At 43.9% G+C, this 19,526-nt stretch overlaps 1 protein-coding gene across 1 annotated transcript in view; it reads right to left on the reverse strand.

The window, feature by feature from the left end:
* The window catches only part of LOC122790379 (zinc finger protein 184-like), a 161,773-nt gene that overhangs the window by 76,319 nt on the left and 65,928 nt on the right, over nt 1-19,526 (reverse strand). The window contains exon 3 of the mRNA XM_044057892.1: nt 9,204-10,055. Coding sequence (XP_043913827.1) covers nt 9,204-10,055 — 852 coding nt within the window. The remainder of the gene's footprint in view (nt 1-9,203; nt 10,056-19,526) is intronic.

The following is a 19,526-nucleotide window of genomic DNA, read 5'->3' on the forward strand; positions in this document are numbered from 1 at the left end:
AGCACATAGGATGAAACGGAGTGCAGGCAACATAGTTACGGCAACAAATGGGAGAGCAAACCCCATATGATACGCACTCCTTTATTTTCTAGCATACTGGTTTATGTTATCTATTCCCACAGCAGGTGCAAGGTGTGCTGCAGACATAGTATAATACTAACAACTGCTTGTTTAGGCAGTACATTGCTTTGGTTCCAAGTCACTTTTTATTAACAACTCAGGAGTACGTTATTCATTTCTCACAGTGTTACCTAGACAACACACACCTTCTGTAACAGTACATCCCTTGCTGTGCCTGGCAAAACCTCATTTGTGACAGACCTTTCAAATTAAAATGTTATTTAGGTATCTAGACTTCACAGCCTTCAGAAAATGCATACAAATGCAAAATCGGTTAACCTATTTACTTTCTAGGTTTATAAGAACAATGTTTAAAATTTGTCCCTTTGCCCCAATCCCATTATTATTGGTTTTGTCTAGAATTGTTGAGCAAATAAGTTGAGAGCTATTTGTACACACATCAAAAAATTATTCATGAAAAATCAAGTGCTCAGTTCCTCAGTGTAGAGTGAAAAGCTGATGCTTTCATAACCAGGTTCATGAAGAAAGTACAGTTGTGTACACTTACCATACATGTAGATGTTCGAGTGTATTCACTGTTGCAGTCATCACACTTGGGTTATCTGCCTGTAGGTAGCCCTCAGTCGGCCCAAATACCAGAGACATAGTATTTCTGCGTCAGTTGCTGTTGCTCCAGGACTGATGTCAGGTCGTCAGGGGTATAAAAACAGGCAGCAGATGCCATTACATCAGTTTTTCTTGCCCCAAATGTCAGGAGCCCCCCAAATAGGGAGCTAAGTTATGGTGGTGAAAAACACCCCCAGTAAAAAGTAAACACCGATATCAATACTGAAGAAAGGGGTGAGTATTAAACATAGAGAGGAGAGAGATAGAGAGACAAGGGGGCTGTAGGGAGGGAAACCAGGACTGCAACAGTAAATACACACAAACATCTACATTTATGGTAAGTGTACACAACTGTACTATGTTCTTCATGTTTCACTGCAGTCATCAAGCTTGGATAGATTCCCGAAGCTGAAGAAGGGTGGAGGCAGTCAAGAAGTGCTGGGGCTGGCTAGTATGCTATCCATTTAGAAATTGTTTGCTTTGAAATGGCCTTGCCCTCTGACCCTGGTGCAAAGCTGACTAGTAACTGGTTAGATTTCCTGAAGAGCTTAGTCCTATCCAGGTAGAATCAGAGCTGTCTGTGCATGCCCAAGGAGTGCAGGATCCTTTCCCCTTTATTTTGGGGATTAGGGAAGAAGGTCGACAAATGGATAGATTGGTTGAGAACCACACTGGACACCACTTTAGGCATAAAGGAAGGGTTATAGTCCTGAGGGAAACCCTGTCAGCATGAAACATAATGAAGGGTTCCACAGTCATAAGTGCTTGTAGCTCAGACACTCTTCTAACTGAAGTGATGGCCAGAAGTAAGGCTGTTTTCCAAGAGAGGAATTTTAACTCTGCCGACGCTGCGGGTTCAAAGGGGGTTAGTATGAGCTTTTCCAGTACAAAGTTAAGGTCCCAAACAGGGGGTGGGTACTCTTCTTGGTGGCCTTAAGTTATTTGCCCCTCTCAGGAACTGTTTGAGAAGAGGGTGAGAGAAGAGTGGCGGCTCAATGTTGTAATGAGCCAAAATGGCAGAGGCATGGATCTTAATGGAGGAGAAGGATAGGCCTCTGTGGAGTAGATCTGCTAAGTAATCCAGGATTAGAGGCAGGGAGGGCTTTACTGTGTCCTTTCCTTTAGACTGAATCCAGGAGCAGTACATTTTCCACTTATCAGCATAGAATTTCCTTGTACTGGGTCTTCTGGCCTCAAGAATGATGTTCATCACCTGCTTGCTTAGTCTGGTTACTGGGGGAGCCTTCAAGGAATAAGCCAGGCTGCAAGATTTAAGGTTTGCAGTTGCAGATGCAAGATCTGTCCCTCCTGCTGAGAGAGCAGGGTTTTGTTCTGGTGTAGGTGCCAGGGTGGCACCAGTGACAGGGTGCACAGGAGTGGGTACCATTGCTACCTTGGCCAGTCTGGGGCAATCAGAATTGTCCTTGGTCTGTCCTGTCTTATCTTGAGCAATACTCTTGGGAGAAGGGGCAGAGGGGAAAAGGCATAGATTGAGAGTTTTACCCACTGGAAGGATAGGGCATCCACATTCCAGGCCCTGCTGTGAGGTGTCCTGGTGGAGAATTTGCTGAGCTGGTGATTGCAGGGGGAGACAAAGAGATCCACCTCTGGGGTCCACCTTTTCTGAATCAGAAGGTTGAAGGTGTTGGGCTCTAATTGCCACTCAAGTGGGTCTAGGAGATTTTTGCTTAAGTTGGCTGCCAGCGAGTTTTGTTTGTCTGTCAGGAATTGAGCTAGCAGATCGATCTGCATGTCTAAGGCTGTGTTCCACAGGGCCATTGCTAGCCTGCAGAGTGGGTAAGAGTGGGTTCCCCCCTGCTTGTTGATTTGCCACATAACTGTGGTGTTGTCTGTTTTTATTAGCAGGTGCCCTGGTGACATTAGAGATCTGAAAGCTGTCAGAGCGTGCTGCACAGCTAGCATCTCTTTTTGGTTGATGTGCAGATGGATTTGACTTGGGCTCCAGTGGCCCTGAATGCACTTTCTGTCCATGTGTGCCCCCCAGACATAGTCTGATGCATCTGTGGTTATGGTCTGGGTGGTTTGGGACTGAGTAAAGGGCAGTTCCTTGTTGTGGTTGCATGCTGCTGCCCACCAAAGAAACTCTGCCCTTAGACAAGGTATGATAGGAATGACAGTTTCCAGGCCCTGAGAATGTTAGCACCAAAGACTTTTTAAGTACCATTGAAGTTTCCTCATATGCAGTCTGGCATATGGAATTAGTAGGATGCATGAGGCCATGAACCCTATGGCCTGCAGGATTTTCTTTGCAGATAGCTGGGTTCTGGTGGCCATTTGAGTAAAATAGTCTGTCAGATAGGCTTGTTTTTCTGGAGCGAGGAGTGCCACCTGGGATGCTGTGTCCAAGTTTGCTCCCAGGAATACAATCTTTTGACTGGGTACTAGTTTTGATTTATTTTCGTTGATGGTGTATCCCAGGGAGGTTAGAAGGTTTTTTTTTTTTTAGAAATGCCAGGTGCTGCAGCAGCAATTCCTGACTGTCTGCCTGAATCAGGCAGTTGTCCAAGTATGGGTAAATTTGAATATTTCTCTGTCTGCAGTAAGCAATAGCTGGGGCCAGGCATTTTGTGAATACTCTGGGAGCAGTGGATAAGCCAAAGGGAAGTGCAGAGAACTGATAATGCATAGATCCTGCCCTGAAGCGTAGGTATTTCCTGAATGACTCTCTAATAGGGATGTGCAGATAGGCTTGTTTTAAGTCTAGGATGGCTAACCAGCCATCTTTAGCTAGCATAGGTAGAAGCTGCTGCAGGGTGAGCATTTTGAATTTTGGTACCACAAAGAAGGTGTTGAGAATTGAAAGATCTAGGATTGGGTGCCATGTGCCCTCTATTCTGGGTACCAGGAAAGGTCTGGAATAGAATCCTTGGCCTATCTGTTCTGCAGGAACAGGTTGAATCTCCCTTATAGAGAGCATGGATTGAACTAGGTTTTGTGCCTCTGCTCGCTGGTTTGGAGGGAGGTCTGGGAACCCTTTTGGGGTAGGCAGTGAATGGAAGTAGAATTTGTACCCCTGGGATACAATGTTGAAGACCCATCGGTCTCTGGTGATGGAAATCCATTTTTTTGCATGAAGGGCAAGTCTTCCTCCTAGGAACACCAGCAGTTGGGCAGGGGTGGGGAGTGGAGTAGAGAAGTCATTGGGAATTCTTTCCGTAAGGGGGTGGCTTAGCACTCCCTGCTTTAGAAGTGGAGGCACTCCATTGCTTAGATCTGTGCATACCTTGAGACTGTAGTCTGGGTCTGCATCCCCTGAGTCTAGTTTGAGATGGCCTAGAGGGGGCTGGAAAGGACCAATGTTTCGAGGGGTGATGCCTACTGAATCTAGGAGGCTGTACTTGCAAAAATTCTTTGACTGTCTGCATAGATTTAGCTTTTTCTTCCACCTTTTTAAGCACCTCTAGCTTTGGTGCCAAACAGATTGTCCTTGTTCAAAGGAGCGTCTACTAACTTTGATTTGACATGGTCTGGCAAGGTCTGCTCTTTAAGCCAAGCATGCCTTCTCAATACAGAACCATTGACCGCTGCCCTGCAAGATGTTTCTAGGGCGTCAAAGGCACACTGTAATGTATGCCTGCTGAATTGGCTTGCAGAATGCATAAGCTCTTGCAATTCTTTATTTTCTGCACAGTCTGTAAAGGTGCATCTTTTTTGCTTAATAAGTTCCATAACATGTTGTTGGTACTTCAGCATGTGAAACTAACAATTCAAAACCCTAATGGCGAGAGTTCCAGAGGTATATTACTTTCTTACCCCATCTGCCCAAAGCTCTGGAATCCCTGTCCGAAAGGGTGGGATTCTTAGCTGTAGTTGCTTTGATACCTTTAGGCCCCTGGGAGATGACCTCTGGGTCAACAGTAGGATTTTTGAAAAGGAATTTGTGAGAGTCAGGTACTCTGTAGTACCTGTCTGGTTTCCTAGGAGCAGGGGGTAAAATATCAGGAGTTAAATTGGATTCCATAAAGACATCATCCACAACATCCAGGACTGGGGGTATTGCTAAAGGCCTATGTTGTGGCAAATCTAGAAATTCTCAGAGTCTTTTTTTGGATTGAGGATAGTCTTGGCATTACTAATGGAAATGCTCTCTTAAAGTATGTAGGGTTTCACCAAAAGAAAAGTCCTCTGGAGGAGAGGCAGAAGGAATGGATTCCTCTGCATCTAAATCCTCATAAGCAGATAAGGGCATGTCTTCATAAATTAGACACCTCAGAGTCATTGGAATCTTGGTTTGTTGAGGCTGCTGGGGACTGGTCTCTTTTTCTCTTAGCAGGGGAAGGCTGGCTTCCCCTAATCAGCATAATAAGGTCTTCTGCCATTTTAAGCATTTGATGTTGTGGCAAGGGAGCAAGTGCATGAGCTTGGGTCTTCGGTTTTCTAGGCGTAGTGCATACTCTTGGCCTTAGAGACTCGATAGTTTTAGATACAACTGAAGACACAAAAGAGGTCGTTGATTTGTGTCCTACATCGGCAGTGCGAAGTACTTCCTCAGAAGCCGGTGCTTGCTCAGCGGCTCTGGACCCATCCAAGGTAGAAACATCTGCAGGTTCCATAGTAGAAGAAGAGTCTCGTGGCATACTGGACTCCGAACGGGTCTCAGTAGATACCTGCGAATCCACTGAAGCAGCATCAGGGGCTGCGAAAGCGCCACACTGAGTACTGGCGGACTGGTGACTAGCTTAATGGAAGTGTCGTCAGCAGCCTTGGACCTGTGCGGTTTCTGTCTTTATCCTTACGTTTTTTCAGAATATCAGTCGTCAGATGACTTACCAAAGCCATTTCAGAATACAGAGATCGATAACGAAAGTATTTAGTGACAACAAATGGTTTGGGCATTGAACAAGGCACAAAACCGACAGCGAGGTATGTCGTGGCGCAGTAAGAATGAAAATCTCAGTGTGGTACTTGCTTTCCACGGACAAGACAATTGTTAACTTTTTCTGACATCGGTTAGAGCAAGAAAAAAGGATCCCCAACGGGGTACTTAGCTTTAGAAGACTTCAGGATGATTCAATTCGTAAACGAAAAACTCAGGTAGCAGCTGACCGGTACTCATGCGAACTGCTTCTGCTATGGGCTCCTCGGCAAGAAAGACTGATGTAATGGCTGCCTGTTTTTATACCCCTGACGACCTGATGTCAGTCCTGGAGCGACATCAACTGACGCAGAAATACTAAGTCTCTAGTATTCGGGCCGACTGAGGGCTACCTGCAAGCAGATAACCCAAGTGTGATGACTGCAACAGTGAAACACGAAGAACATCTTGATTATTCAATGCAGGTTGAGAAGACTGTCTCCACCCACCCCCACCCAATGACATGGCAGACAAATCAAACAAGAAAACACAGATCTGTGGTTCACAGACTAAATTAGTCAGGAGAAATGCAGTTGTGATTACAGTTCCCAAGGAGTCTGATTTGGAGCTGGAGAACTCCTCTAATATACAAGCAAGATTGCAGCGCTGGTGATGTCACCAGCGTGAGTGATGCAGTACTAATGATGTCACCAATGTCAGTGATGCAGCACTGATGTTGTCACCAATGTCAGTGATGCAGCACTGAAGATGTCACCAATGTCAGTGATGCAGTACTGATGATGTCACCAATGTCAGTGATGCAACACTGATGATGTCACCAATGTCACTGATGCAGCACTGATGATGTCACCAATGTCAGTGATGCAGCACTGATGATGTCACCAATGTCAGTGATGCAGCACTGATGATGTCACCAATGTCAGTGATGCAGGTGCAAGATAAGGATGTAATTGGTGTCAAGAGGCAAAGGAATTAAAATGTAATTTAATTTAAAAGTGGCTACTCAGAATTTCATGCCTGAATGCGATATTTTCAAATTTCAGGCAAATACTGGACAGTTGAGAAGTGTTGATTGTGGTTATATACTACCCAACCATCAATCAAGCTTCAAGTGATAAAAGGTTTAATGTCTGTTAAAGTACTTTCTCAGAATTTAAGCAGGTGGTGGCAGCCCTTCAAAGAATAAATGCTTCATATTACAAAATACTGAAAGTCTCTTATCCCAAAAAGCAGACTAATTACCCGAGTACAATATAAGCACACTCAAAATATGCAATCTTGGCAGTTAATACGCTGGAACAAGCTACCCATCTATGTCAAGTAAAGTTCTTCATGAGCACTCTTCAAGAAAAATCTTGATGAGTGGATGGGAAATAGGAAATACACCCCGGGGATCACTTCTGTGTCTCTGCTCGACAGTGGCACAGGAAAATAACTTTCTTGGGTGGCGTAAGCCATGGAACCTTGCTGGCTAGGCTTATGTAGGCCCCGTGGGCCGATAGCCTAGTACCTACCTATGAACACATATCTGCAAATAGATTTTTCTTCTAAAAGGGACTTTATGACTTTTTCTCATGCTGCCTGTAACTGCCAACTGAGACTTGGCAGCGTGGTTCCAAGAACACAACTGGACTGTCAGGATCAGCTGACCAGAAACTGATCTTGTCAGTTCAATTGTGTTTGAGGAGCGATGTTTACTAAGCTGTAGAAAAAAGATGTATGGCAGAGCAGAAGGCTAAAGAAATCAAGTGTACTGCCAAAGCAGTATGGTTGACAACTCTCTCTCTCCTGAAAAACTTTAACATACTGTCATCCAACAAGACCCATATAGAACTGATATCCCAAGCCAAACTAATAGGTGTTATTATAGACGGCCATCTGAACTTTGATCTTCACCCTCAACAAACTATAGCTAAGACACACCAAAAGCTAGACTAACTCTATAGTGTAAATACCTTACTGGCTCTCCTAGACAAAACACGGCCACTTCTTTTCCACTGCTTATCCTACCCTGTTATATGCCTGTCTTATCCTAACCAATCTCAACTCCTCTATCAGCCAAGCTAGAACAATGCTACAATACACTGTCTTTCGGCTTTTCCCGGTCAGGGGTCACCACAGCGGAACTCCGGTCCGCTAATGATTGGCAGTAGATTTTTACGTGATGGCTTGCCGGGCCTAACGCACAACCTTCAACGAAGGAACACCCATTCACGCATGTAGACACACAGAAGATGCTCTAACTGAGAATCGAACTTGCAACGTTTAACTGTGAGGTGACAACGCTACCGCAGCACCACCACCGCAGTCAGAACAATGCTACAATAAAGAAGCCAAATCTGCAACCAATCTACCATACAGATCACATCACTGCCAGTCTCTAAAACAACTACACTGGCTCAAACTAAATAATTCTCAGCTGTACTCACAATTTTTTTACAATCTTCAAACTAATGCACAACCCTGAAAAATTCTAATGTCTTCACACCATCATTCAACATTATACTAGTAAGAGACCTCTATCCTCCACTAACAAGTCATTTCTCTCTACAACTAAACCAAACAATGATACTCCCTGCAATTGCACCGCATTGCTAACAGATGGAATACATTCCCACTCCACTTAAGGATACTCTGCAAACCTAAAAGACTTTAAATTCCAACTGAAGCAACATTTGACAGATAAATGGTTCTACACCTGTACCTTCCCTGGTTAAACTGGAACTAATACAGCTACATGCATTTGTGCACCAAGTCCCTGCTGCACAAAACGTAATGTACCGTTATCACAACTATACCCTCCTCTGTCATCACTTCTTCTTTATCTTTCTTGTGCCTCCTCCCGTTCCTTAAGCTGCCCTGACTCTTTATCTTAGCTTACTAGGTCCTAGATTTTGAACAAGTCTTTATAGTAACAACTATTTTTTTATGTAAAATTGGACAATCTACATATACTGATGATACTGCACTGAATATACTCCCCTGTATTTAAAAAAATATTCATATTCAAGCCATGCAACTATTTTTAATCAGAAATGTTTGTATCTGATGTAACCAGTGTCAAGGATGTCTGAATAATGGAACTGTTGCTCACAAATAAAACTTACTAAATGATCAAGCAATGCAAATGATGTCCATGATGTCAGTATAAAGGAGCTTTTGTCCCCCGGATCTCCTTTGCAAAAGAGCATTGCACTTTCCCAGTAAGCAAATGTAAATAAATACTACTGCTCCATGTTTATTCAATGTTTTTTCTGTACTTGTCTTTGTGTTATCAGCTTCGGTCATACAGAGAATGGTATTGGGGTAATTTCATCCACCTAATCAACAGATAAATGTAAATAAAATCTCACCCTGTGTTTAATCTACTGTTCTCAAACACAGACTTCAGAGCACCATTAACATAACATTTACTTGGCAAGTACAGTCTACATTTGGCAATTCTTATTACTTTGATTTTAGACTTGCATCACACTCATTTTTTTCTCACTACACGTGCAGATGTACAATATAGCCTGATTTTTACAAAGTAAAAACTAAACAAAAAAAGTGCTTAAGGAATTAAAATGAGCACATGCTTCAATTCTAATCTTAAAGTTCTTTTCTTGTCAATTGCAACTCTAATAGTCCACTCTCCAAACAGAAGTCATACAAATGGAAAAATTTGAAACAAACTTACTGTCAGAAATCCACTGGAATCCAGATCGTCAAGCTCCAATTTGACATTAGGCACCGTCTCCTGTGTGGGCGTAATGTCATTTTTTGTGCAGTCAGTATTTCTTGCCATCTCTTCTGGAATCTCGACTTCTTCTTCCTTGATTACTGCATTAGCATAACAAAGTATGTTCTGGGCTTCCATAACATTATTTTTAATACAGTCAACATCGTCTTTCCTCTCTCTTGGAATCTCTTCTTCTTTCTTGCGTTCCAAGTGCGTTTCAGATACCTCTTCCGTTTTGATCACACTGTAATTTCTAAAGTATTCAATGTTTTCTTTGGCGTCTTCTTTCTTAAGTTCCAAGTTGATATGAGGCAGTGACCCCTGAGTGAGAACAATGTTATGTTTAATGCCTTCAGGAGTTTCTGTCATCTCTTCCAGGAGTGTCACTTCTTTCTTTACATCCAAATTCCCATCAGATGCTATTGTTTGGATGACAGTAAAATCAGTTTTAATACGGTCAAGATTTTGCTCCCTCTCTTCCACACTCTCTGCTTCTTTCTTGAGCACTGCTTTAGCATAATACACAGAATTTTGGCTAATCAAATTATCACGTTTAATTTCTTCAAGATGTTTTTCAGTCTCTTCCTGAATCTCTGCTTCTTTATTCATAGGCTCCAGGTTATCAGGCACCAAACTGCTGGTAGCAACTACATCACTTCTAATGCATCCAAGATTTAATTCCATTTCTTTCTGAATCTTTGCTTCTTTATTCCTGAGTTGTTGGAGTAGTTGTTGTTCCTTGACATTGAGAAACTGGTGCAGTTTCACAAATTCTTGTGTGACGTATTGTTTTAAACTGCGGGTATCCCTCTGTAAAACAAGAGAGAGAAGCATAAACAATGTATACCTATACATTACAGTATTATTTTTGTCCATGTGCTTTGCAGGCAAGCAAACAGGCACAGAGAAAGAGCATTTGTCTGTGACAAGACAGGAACTGCCAGTAAGGCTGGTAAGCAAAGATGGATTACATAACTTGAAACAAACTCTGGGGGAGTAGGAGAGATGAAACAAAGTACAAAGATGGCTGAACACATACAGCAGAAGTCACTGCAATGTGTTTGCTGCACATTCTGATAATTATTGCTGGAAAGGGAGGTAGACCATGTGAAAAAGGGAGAAGACAGCCTTCCCACCTTCGTTTTTGGGCCTTTACCTATTAATTGTTATGAAGTCAGTTGGCCTCCTGTTAAAAACACTAACGGGACACATATTGGGAAACACACACTACTTCTAGAAGGAGGACAAACTGGAATTAATCCTACTAGGAAGACTATTAACTCTTCAGTGGGGGAGAATGTGTGAAACCCACTGTTGTTAAGCTAGCATTACACTAGTGCAGCGGGGGGCTACATTGTCTACATCAGCTTTTCCTGTGATGCAGGATATTGTATTTTTAGGAAAAGAGGCGGGGATGATATAATAAAGCTCATTTGTATAGTATGATAATCTGTACATGCATGCAAAGCCCGTGGTAGGCATCACTGAACCTCCAAGGGTACTGAAGTCTATAATTAACAGCACCCCATCAGAACTGTATTGACAATTTTTCCTACAGGTATAGGCAAAACAAAATGTTATGTAGCACTTTGTGTAGGTAATCATTCAGATTCTTAATAGGGCATGCAGTGAGATGAAGACCTCAGTAATTGATACGCCTACTGCTTCCTTAAAATTCAAATGCATCTGTGATCGAAAAAGTCAGATTGTGAGTACATGAGCCAAACACAGTTATGGGGTAACAGTTAAGAGGTGGGGCTTCATGGTTTTACTGAAAATCCTATGAGCTCTCCCAACTTCTACAAACCTTCCCAGGACTCTAGGCACATTCCTGAAAGATATCACTTCTCTCTATTAGAACTGCTGTTTACTCTGGAATCTGGCAATCTAGATGGGAACACTCAATACTGTAACACTCTTGTGGGTCCTCTGCCTTTTACAGTTCTGCTTGCTTTCCATATAGCTAGCCCTAGTGGGACACTTTGGGATAATACATGCAGGTGTGTGGCTTTAGGGTACATACAGTGGATATAAAAAGTGTACACACCCCTGTTAAAATGCCAGGTTTTTGTGATATAAAAAAATGAGACGACAATAAATAATTTCAAAACTTTTCCCACCTTTAATGTGACCTGTAACATGATGTACAATTCAATTGAAAAACAAACAAATCTGTTAAGGGAAAAAATATAAAAAATAAAAAACGTACAATAAGCTTGTTGCAAAGTTTGCACACCCTTAAACTAATACTTTGTTGAAGCACCTTTTGATTTAATTAGACTCCTACCCAAGAAGACTGAATGGTGTTATCAGCATGGCACATCTTGACGTGGATATTTGCCCACTCTTCCTTGCAAAAGTGCTCCAAATCTGTCAGATTGCGAGGGCATCTCTTGTGCACAGCTTCAGGTCACCCCACAGATTTTCTATTGGATTTAGGTCTGGGCTCTGGCTGGGTCATTCCAAAACTTTAATTTTATTCTGGTGAAGCCATTCTTTTGTTGATTTGGATGTACGCTTGTGGTCATTGTCGTGTTCATAGTTGTGTACTAAGCTACTGGCCCTGGAGCCCTTACAAGCCTAGCCCAAAAATAAATTTTCCCCGATACTGTGCCACCCGATGTTTGTTCACAGTGCCTCTATCCAGTAGGGCAACTAGAGTGATCCCTGGGGTGAACTTTCTATTATCCATCCACTTGTCAAGATTTCTCTTGAAAGGGCAAGTGAAGTGCTCTGCTTGACACGGATGGGAAGTTTATTCCAGAGATTGGGCAGTCTTTGGGAGACGAACCTGTCCCTCCAGCATGTTCTGTTGATTGTGGTAGTGAGGTTATGGTCTCTGGAGTGTGTGGCGTGGGGGGATTGGGATTTCTTTAGGTGCAGCATTTCAAGTAGGGCTGGCTCGGACATGGTTTTGTACATCAAGCAAAGATCACCTCTGAGTAGATAAGAGACGGAGAACAGCTGAGGTTTCTTGAGTCTGTCCATGTAGGACATGTGTTTAAGGTCTAAGATCCTTTTTGTGAGGTACCTTTGTGGCCTCTCCAGCTGTTGTAATGGTCTGGGGTCAGGTACATGCCAAACGGGGCGTTATATTCAATGATTGGTCTAATGAGGGATGAGTAGAGAGGGATGATGACCTCTTTCTTTCTGGATGCGAACCCTTTGGTTATAAGATGTGCCACATAGAAGGACTTTCTGACCACAGTGGCAACATGATGGTCGAAGGTGAGGTGGCTGTCGACCTGGGTGCCCAGATCTCTTATGGCCCCTTCAGTGTTTAGTGGGCTACCATTGATGTGGTAATTCGAGGGGGCTGAGTTTTTTCCAAAGGGAATGATAACACATTTTTTGGCATTGAGCTTAAGGCCATGGTTCCAACACCAGTCACTGGTCTCAGAGAGGCCCTTTTGCAGGATATCTGCATCACTTGGGGAGTTGATAATGACTCCTAGCTTGCAGTCATCAGCGAACTTGGCCAGCCAGACTCCCTCCATGTTGCCTTGGACTTCTGAGAAGTAGATGTCAAACAGGAGGGGGCCCAGGACCAAGCCCTGAGGGACTCCACTTGTGACTGGTCAACTGTCTGACTTGGAGTCCGCAACTTTCACTCTGTGAGTCCTGTCTGTGAGCCAGTTTGCAACCAACCTAGTTATATATGGATTGATGCCTAGTTTGGGGAGTTTGTCAATGATACCTGAGTGGGGAATGGTATCAAAGGTCTTGGCCAGGTCGAGGTAGGCTGTATGCACTGCCTTACCCTCATCCACAGCCTTGGTGACTGTCTCAAAGAAGTCAACCAGGTTTAGCAGGCAAGATCTCCCCTTGATGAAGTCAAACTGTGTGGGATCAAGAGTTTGGAGATTGCCTATGTCTTTGTTGAGCAGGTCCATGATGATGCGCTCCATAGCTTTGCATACCAGACTCGTCAGGCTAATGGGGCAGTAGTTCCCAGGGTCTGTACTTGCTCCCCCTTTGTGGAGAGGGATGACTGCAGCAGAGTGCCATTCATTAGGGACAAAACCTGAGGTAAGGCTGTGACTGAACAGGGCACACAGGTGTGGTGCCAGTTCATTTTGTAGTTCATGTAGGACCCAGCCAGGGATATTATCTGGTCCCATGGATGCTGTATTCTTGGCTTTGGACAATGCAGCTTTTACCTGTGATGCAGAAATGGTGGGTACCAGGCTTTTCTCTGGTATTGTGACTGGGCCTTGGGGAGAGGGGTAAAGATGGCACTGAATCTGTCAACTAAAATGTTGGCTATATTTGTAGAGTCAGTATAGGAGGTTCCATTGTGCAATAACTCTGGGCAAATCTGGGTCTTTGTGGTTGTTTTTCGTGTCAGCCACAATTCTGTCTTCATAGCTGGCTTTAGAGGATTTGATAAGGGATCTCAAATTTTTGTTGAGTCTTGTAAGGGAGTTTTTCCAGTCTTGTGACTTCATTTTTTTCTGCAACAGCTTCTTCCTTCTGTTGTAGAGTTTATTGATGGCTTGGGACCACCAGATTGGCTTCCTTTTTCTGGAGGAGAGCGTCTTGGTTCTATTTGGTATGGCAAGATCCATGCATTTGTGTACGCTTGTACAGTGCATTGTTGTAAGATCAGGCAGTCATGCAGCTGTTTTCCATTGGCATGGGTGCCAAGATGTTTGCCACCTCTGTTTTTAGGATCCCAGAGTCAACTTTGGAGAAGTTTTTCAGGGTGGTCACCTTAGCAGGGGGGGGGGGGGGTGAGATGGAGATTTCCATGGTGATCAGTTTGTGGTCGGATTTAACCAGGGAGGTGGTGACTATAGGTGTGGAGCAATGGTCTCCCATGTTGGTGACAACCAGGTTGAGAATGTTGCTTCCTCTAGTGGGGGGGGGGGGGTCAGAATGAGCCCAAGGCATTGGAATTGATAAATTCCAGGAAGTGTTGGATCTGTACATTAGTAATAGAATAGTTTTACCAGTTGATGGAAGGGTAGTTAAAGTCACCCAGTATGAGAGTATTGGGCTGGACCTTGATAGATTCCAAGGTGCTTAGGAAGTTAGAGTGAGACTCAAGGGACATGGTTGGGGTTCTGTAGCAGGCTATGACTTGCATCCGCATTTTGCCCAGTGTTAATTGTACCTGAAGCATCTCGGATGCATTATGCTGGGCTACCAGCCTGGAGGTGTGTGTATCCTTTATGTATATGGAGACACCACTGCCATTGGAGCTTCTGGCCATATTCTGGGGCCGAAAGGTATGTAATGAGTTGTAGCCTGGGAATGCAGGGGTGCTTTCTGCCTCTTTAAACCAGGTCTCTGTTATAGCACAGATGTCGACAGTCTCCATTTTGAGGAGAGCTTTGAACGAGTGCATCTTGAGATTTAGACTTCTAACATTGAGCAACATGACCCACAGATTGCATTTGTTTGTAGAAGTTATGGTGGAATTTTGGTCTTTCTAACTGGCAAATGCCTTAGTCAGTAGCTGGAATCCCAGGGGTGACAGATGCAGGCTGTCTCTGGCAAAGCATCGAGGATTGCCGATCATGTCGTCCCAGGTAGACAGATACTGGATCCCCTTAGAATGACACCAGAAACTTAGCTAAAAACAGTGTTTACGAGCACTTGCCCTTCCACCCACTGGAGGGAAAGAATCTTCAGGCTCTGATAAGGGGTGTTGAAAGGTGAAATTCCTCTTCATCTTTCTAGCAGATGCCTGAAGGTTTTGGGCCAAACGTGACTGGCATTTGGTACTGTTCATAATTCCCTCCACTTTGACTAAAGCCCCAGTTCCTGCTGAAGAAAAGCAACCCCAAAGCATGATACTGCCACCACCATGCTTCACGGTGGGGATGGTATTTTTTGGTGATGCAAAGTGTAGTTTTTGCGCCAAACATACCGGTGAAGATATATGAAGGCTGCCAGCCTAGCTAGAAATACGAATATAATCCACAGGCTTGTCCTCTTAAATGTAAGAAAACTGTGTTAAATGTTGAAATTCAAAAATGTAACCACAGTGCACTCTGCTGGCAGAAAGCTGATAAGTCAAGCACTGTGGAACTGTTTGATCTCAAGGCTCAGAGACATAATGTTTGGACTGAGGAATTCCTTCTATTGTTTTGAGACCAGAGTTAATTGCTAGATTTTACATATATAATGCCTTTTATTGCTGAAGCTTCCAGGCCAGGTGCAAGATCAAAGAAAAGTTAAAACTATGAGTTTCTGTTAGCCTGGGAACCAGAGAAGAATGATGCAATTTAAAATGAGTCAGCAGTGGTCTATTATTTTTAAGACTTTCTCAGAGAGAGAGAGAGAGAGAGAGAGAGAGAGAGAGAGAGTATGAGAACATTTTACATTTGTCTTCAGAACTGACAACATCACCAGCACTTGCTTTGCTCTGCTTGTAAGTAGGATATTTATTTAGAACAGTGACTTCTCTTAGAAATAGATAGAAAATAGTAAGTTTAGTGTAGCTGTTTTCTATATTTATGTCAGACTATTGTACAGTATTATTATAAGGATTTTCCTGAGATCTCTGAACTCTTGAATTAAGATTTGTCTTGTGTTTTTATTAATTATTATTAAATATTTTTAAACATTTCAACTGTGGCTGTTTTGTGTAGAGATAATTTAAGCTCTAGGAGTACTTGTATGTATTTGGTGATACTGTACAAAGCCACTCCAATAAGACTTGCAGCTCATCCACTTACTATTTGGATAATAATATTGAACAGTATAAAATGGACACCCTTTAGGAAGGGCCTTATTGGCAGCTGATAAACAGGGGTTGTGGTGGCAATGGATTACTACCTTATAGCCTGGACAGAAGGGGCACAGCTAGTGAACCTGTGCCAGCCTTCTCCAGGAGTGTCTGTGTGGTTGTATATAAATCATAACTCAAAGTGTGTGTGTGTGTGTGTGTGTGTGTGTGTGTGTGTGTGTGTGTGTGTGTGTGTGTGTCAGTTACTTGGACAGAGACATGAAGCACTGGTTGGACAGAGAGAGTGCTGGGAGGACTTGGCTTGGAACCCTGGCTAAGGACTCCACTCTATACTTGTGCCAGTGGGGAGTCTTATTGGGGATCTGGAGAGAAAGGGAGAAACCAGCCCCAGACTGACTGTGATCTCTGTGTGCTCTTAAGGGAAATTGTACTTTACTGTGTGTGTGTGCATTTGTTATCCTTCCCAATGTAGACACCCCTGACTGGTGTTAGTGGTAAGGACCGAGGCTCCTTGATTACTGGGCCAGTGCAAGGGACTCACATATTAACTGGTTGGCAGTGGTGGGATATCCATATTTCATATTAATTGGTTGGCAGTGGTGAGATATCCACACCACATATTAATTGGTTGGCAATTGGCTTGTAGTGGTGTGGATAGTGAATTCCTGTAGCTTGTGTACAGTGATCACTGAAGATGTTTTTGTACTCTAAATTAGCCATGCAATGAATATTCAGAGTTCAGATCATAATTGTTTTATTTCTTTTGTTAGATTAATTAGCCAAGGAGAGCAGGCAAGCATGTCAGCACAGGAGTATGGCAAGCTGACAAGGAAGCAGTTGGCTGAGATGTGCCAGGTTAAGGGATGGGTGCACGGAAACCTGACTAAGGCAGACATGACTGCAGCTTTGGTCACAGCTGCGTCAGAAAACAGCAATGAGGACAGCGATCAGGCTGTCTGTGGAAATGTACTACACTCAGAGAATGGACAGCTCAGCTTTTCTGCAGAGGAGTTAAAAATCCATCTGGAGCTAAAGAGACGAGTTGGATGCCAGGCATTTGGAAACAGAAGCAGCAGAGAGACTGAGATGTCTACAAGCTGAGTAGAATGAGAAACTGTTACGCCTGGAAGCTGAGGAGAATGAGAGGCAGCACGAAAAGGAGATGCTGACTCTTCACCAGAGTCATGGAGGTAATGGGGAAGGGAGTAACCAAACCCCAGAAGCACAACAGGTCAGTAAATTTATTTTGCAGTTTACAGAGGGGGATAATTTTGATAGTTTCATTCATATGTTTGAGAGGGTATGTAAACAGTATGATGTTGACCAAAGGCTCTGGGTACGGTTCCTGATCCCCTTACTCCATGGTAAAGCTGTAAATGTACTTTCCAAATTATCTGATATTGACTGTTTTAACTATAATGCTGTAAAGATTTGTTTGTTAGAATTTTTAAAGCTAACACCTGAAACTTATAAGAAAAAGTTTTGTGAGCTTACATGCAATGCAGATGAAAGTGTGTTTGAATATATTGCTGAACCGCGCACTTATGTTCATAGGTGGGTCAGTGGATGTCAGGTCACCACTTTTGAAGGGCTGGCAGACCTTTTGGTGCGGGGACAAGCTCTTAGCACTTTGCCTGAGGACATGAAGATCTGGTTAGCTGATAGACAATGTGCTACTTCAGATGAGTTGGGGAAGAAGGGAGACCTATACTTAGCAAGCAGGGCATCCCTGCACAAGAAAGGGACCCCCAGTACTGCTCATGGGTCTAAAGGAACCCATGTTGGGCAGCCCAGACTGCTCCAACAGAATCTGTCAGTAACAGGGGAAGACACTAGTCCATGCACACATCCAGGATCTAAGGTTAAAGGTTTTGAATGCAACCAGTGCTGCCATGTAGCATACAGATGTCCATGGAGGCAAGGTGGGGAACAAAAGGTGAGACAGCCAATAAGTGGGAAAGACAAAATGCCAACAGTAGGTTGTCTTGAGGCAACAGGGGTACCAAACTGCCATCTTGCAGATATCCTGATATGGAAGGATTTGGATGAGGCAGTACCATGTGCTTATGCAGTTACATGCAGTCAGGCTAGGAGACAAGCATGTGGGTCTGGTAGCCTGCAGGAGACCCAGAGAGACCGCATACTTGCAGCCAGGACTGGTGAGGTGGTTATTTCAGGGAGGGAACTACTGTGTAGCAGTGAGACTGAAAGTGAGCCACAGCTGCTTGTGGGTACTGATGTTCCTTGGACAGAGTGACTGCAAAGGTAGAGGTGAGTAGTAGCACCCAGGCTGACAGTAAGGCACCGCTGTCAGAGGATGCGAGACTTCCTGTGGAAGGGGAGCTGGGAGGGGTTACAAAGAGAGAGTTGAGACAGGCTCAGCTCTCAGACCCTACATTGCAAGGCCTGAGGCTGGTAGCTAGGGAGGCACCTGATTCTCAAGGGAAGGGGGAATCTGTATACTGGGATAAAGGGTTACTGTACAGAGAGTGGATCCCTGAGGGAGGGTTACAAGGTGAGAAGGTACAGCAGTTGGTAGTGCCTAGAGCCTACCGTCTGGTGTTTCTAGCCATATCCCATGATATTCCATTAGCAGGTCATATGGGTATAAAACGTACAGAGAGACATATTATGCAGAACTTCTATTGGCCTGGAATTTCCAGAAATGTAACAGGACCCTGCAGGACCTGTGAGCAGTGCCAAAAGGTGAGAGCTCCTTTGATTCCTTTGCCTGTGATTGAGGAGCCATTTCTGAGGGTAGCTATGGATATTGTGGGGCCTCTGAGCGCCTCAAGTTCTGCAGGGAAAAAGTATATCCTAGTGGTAGTAGATTAGGCTACAATATACCCTGATGCAGCGGCTTTGTCCTCCATTGAGGCAGAAAAGGTGGCAAATGCTTTGTTAGGAATTTTCAGAAGGGTAGGTTTTCCAAAAGAAATACTGACTGACAGAGGTGCCAATTTCATGTCGGAACTGCTGGCTTATCTGTGGAAGTACTGTGGGGTGAAGCACCTGAAGACCACCCCCTACCATCCCCAAACTAATGGTCTTGTTGAGAGGTTAAACTCTACAATCAAGTCCATGCTACGAGCATTTGCAGACCAGTTTAGGAGAGAGTGGGACAAACATTTGCCTCATCTGTTGTTTACTTAACAGAGAGGTTCCCCAGGAATCCATAGGGTTTTCACCATTTGAGTTGCTGTATGGGCATAGGATGAGAGGGCCTCTAGATTTAATTTGTGATGAGTGGGAAGGTGAGTGTAAATCCCACAAGGAGCCTGTTACGGCATATGTCCTAAACCTCAGGACAAGGCTCAGGGAACTCATGGACTTGGCCCAGGAAAACCTGGCAAATGCCCAACAACAGAAAAAGGTCTGGTATGACAGGAATGCTCGAGCTAGAGAGTATGCTGCAGGGCAGCAGGTTATGGTCCTCATTCCTGTTAGACACAACAAGCTGCAAGCAGCCTGGGAGGGACCCTACAAGTTGGTAAGCAAGGTCAGTGATATTAACTACCTGGTAGAAGGCAGGGCCACAAATTATACCATGTTAACATGATGAAACCTTACCATGACTGAGTATT

Source organism: Protopterus annectens, chromosome 16.part0 (assembly GCF_019279795.1).
Source record: "Protopterus annectens isolate FY-2018-M chromosome 16.part0, PAN1.0, whole genome shotgun sequence".
Classification (NCBI taxonomy): Eukaryota; Metazoa; Chordata; order Ceratodontiformes; family Protopteridae; genus Protopterus; species Protopterus annectens.